General features: G+C 38.6%; 1 protein-coding gene across 1 annotated transcript in view; it reads right to left on the bottom strand.

Annotated features, from left to right (window-relative positions):
* Positions 1-1,880, bottom strand: part of LOC101857914 (sortilin-related receptor) — a gene marked incomplete in the record, with an annotated part of 121,665 nt that overhangs the window by 74,980 nt on the left and 44,805 nt on the right. The window contains 1 exon segment of the mRNA XM_013080110.2: positions 294-376. Coding sequence (XP_012935564.1) covers positions 294-376 — 83 coding nt within the window.

Below are 1,880 nucleotides of genomic sequence, written 5' to 3' on the forward strand. Positions count from 1 at the left end.
GAAAAGATGTGTCTTTTAAAATATACAAAAAAGTTCATTTTGAAATTTTGCACCTTGTGAAGGGTTTTCTCAGAGCCACACACATATTTTCCATTCACGTAAATTCAGCGAAAAAACATATTTTACATTCATGCATATTTAGCTAAAGAACAAATTTTCATGTCATTTCGGGAAAATTTAGCAAACAATATACAAAGGCGATACGAAGAAAAAATCCTACTTTAGTGTGATATGCTCATTTGTCTTCATCCTAAAAAAGAACTACCGCTTCTCATGCCAGACGGCAGACTCACCACGAACGGGGCAGGAATACAGCAAAGGTGCAAATTTATGTGCCTCTCCCCCTTGGCATGTATCGCCTGACACTTTACGATATCTGGAACAAAACATGAAAAAAGTTGATAAAGTTTTAAAACATAAATAAACACGATATAGATAAATAATAATAAAGCAGTTTGTCCGTAAATACCTGATGGTGACCAAAGCTTCTGCAGAGAAGAAAATTTCTTTGGTGAAATAGAAGAGATGAGGATTAAAATGACTCTTAAAATATATCAAAACACACAATACATGACATTAAACATTAAACATACAAGGTTGGTAAAAAATAGACCAGCCCATCATTACGAAACATCTGCCGTTGCAGGTAACTTCTATATCCAAATCTTTTGGCTTCATATAAACTGAAGTATCCTTTTTCCGTGCACCTTTCTGCAGAGGTATGAATTGTTTAGTTTAGTTTTTTAGTAAAAGTTTTACGCCACTTGCAACACAATAAGGTCATATAAGTGCCGAAACCTAGAAGTGTTACAAGAGAGTAACAAACAAAATAAAAAAGGAGGAGAGATAAGGACAATAGATGTTTGATAAGAAAGAAGGAGCAACCACACAAGAGCACCTGGCAATCACCCACAGGTGCATTGAGGGATTAACCATGGACTTGTCTAGCTCATCTGCTTGACCTCAGTGTAGCAGCTAAGGCCAACTTCAAAAACGGGGTGAGCAATGAAGACAATGTACAGAGGGTTCCACTTAACTCTTTGCCGTCACTTGCCACAATAATGCGACGGTGAAAATTATCCGTTCCGATCACTTGAGGCAGTTCTGTGCCAGGCCCGAGAAGTCCGCTGCAGCAACACTCCTGGCCGGGTGACCAGACGGGGGCATTTTGTACTGCCGGTTGTGTGACTGCAAAATCAACCAAAATCTACCGGACCGCCTGCTTTCTTTCAGTTAAGCCGGGTTTTCCGTTTAAAGAGGTTGCACAAATAAAAGAACAAAAATCAGGGACTTTATTTTTCTTTTGCTTTATCGCTGATTTCGGAGTATGCATGTTCAGTTTATCGCTGAATTCGGATTATATATATTCAGTTTAACTCTTTATCTCCGCAGGGGGGGGTAAACCCACTATGCCAGGCCCTTCTTTGGTACTAAATCTAAAAATGGCAAAAACGTCACTAAATGGGTCATCAAATCAAAACAAGTGAACTTATTTATACAGTTCAATATCTTATGAATGAACTCCCGATAAAAGAGACCTGTTTTCAGCAATTGCCGAAAAGTAATTTGATGTCAAAGTCATAAAGACGGGATGTACCGAGAGCCGCTGGGAGAGGTTTGCCGGAGATAAAGAGTTAAGAGGGCTCCACTGTAGAACAAAAAGGTCAAATCAAGTATGTCAACAGTAAACTGTTTGGTGAACTGCCGGGACAGGTTATTTAGTTTTCATAAGACTTTAACGGCACTTGCAACCAATAAAGTTATGTAAGTACCGAAGATTAGAGGTGTTACAACAAGAGAGAAACAAACACAAATAAAGAACAAAAAGAAGAAGGAAAAATAAGGACGACAGATGGTTGATATGAAAGAAAGGGTTGGGG

Source organism: Aplysia californica, unplaced genomic scaffold, assembly GCF_000002075.1.
Source record: "Aplysia californica isolate F4 #8 unplaced genomic scaffold, AplCal3.0 scaffold00005, whole genome shotgun sequence".
Lineage (NCBI taxonomy): Eukaryota > Metazoa > Mollusca > Gastropoda > Aplysiida > Aplysiidae > Aplysia > Aplysia californica.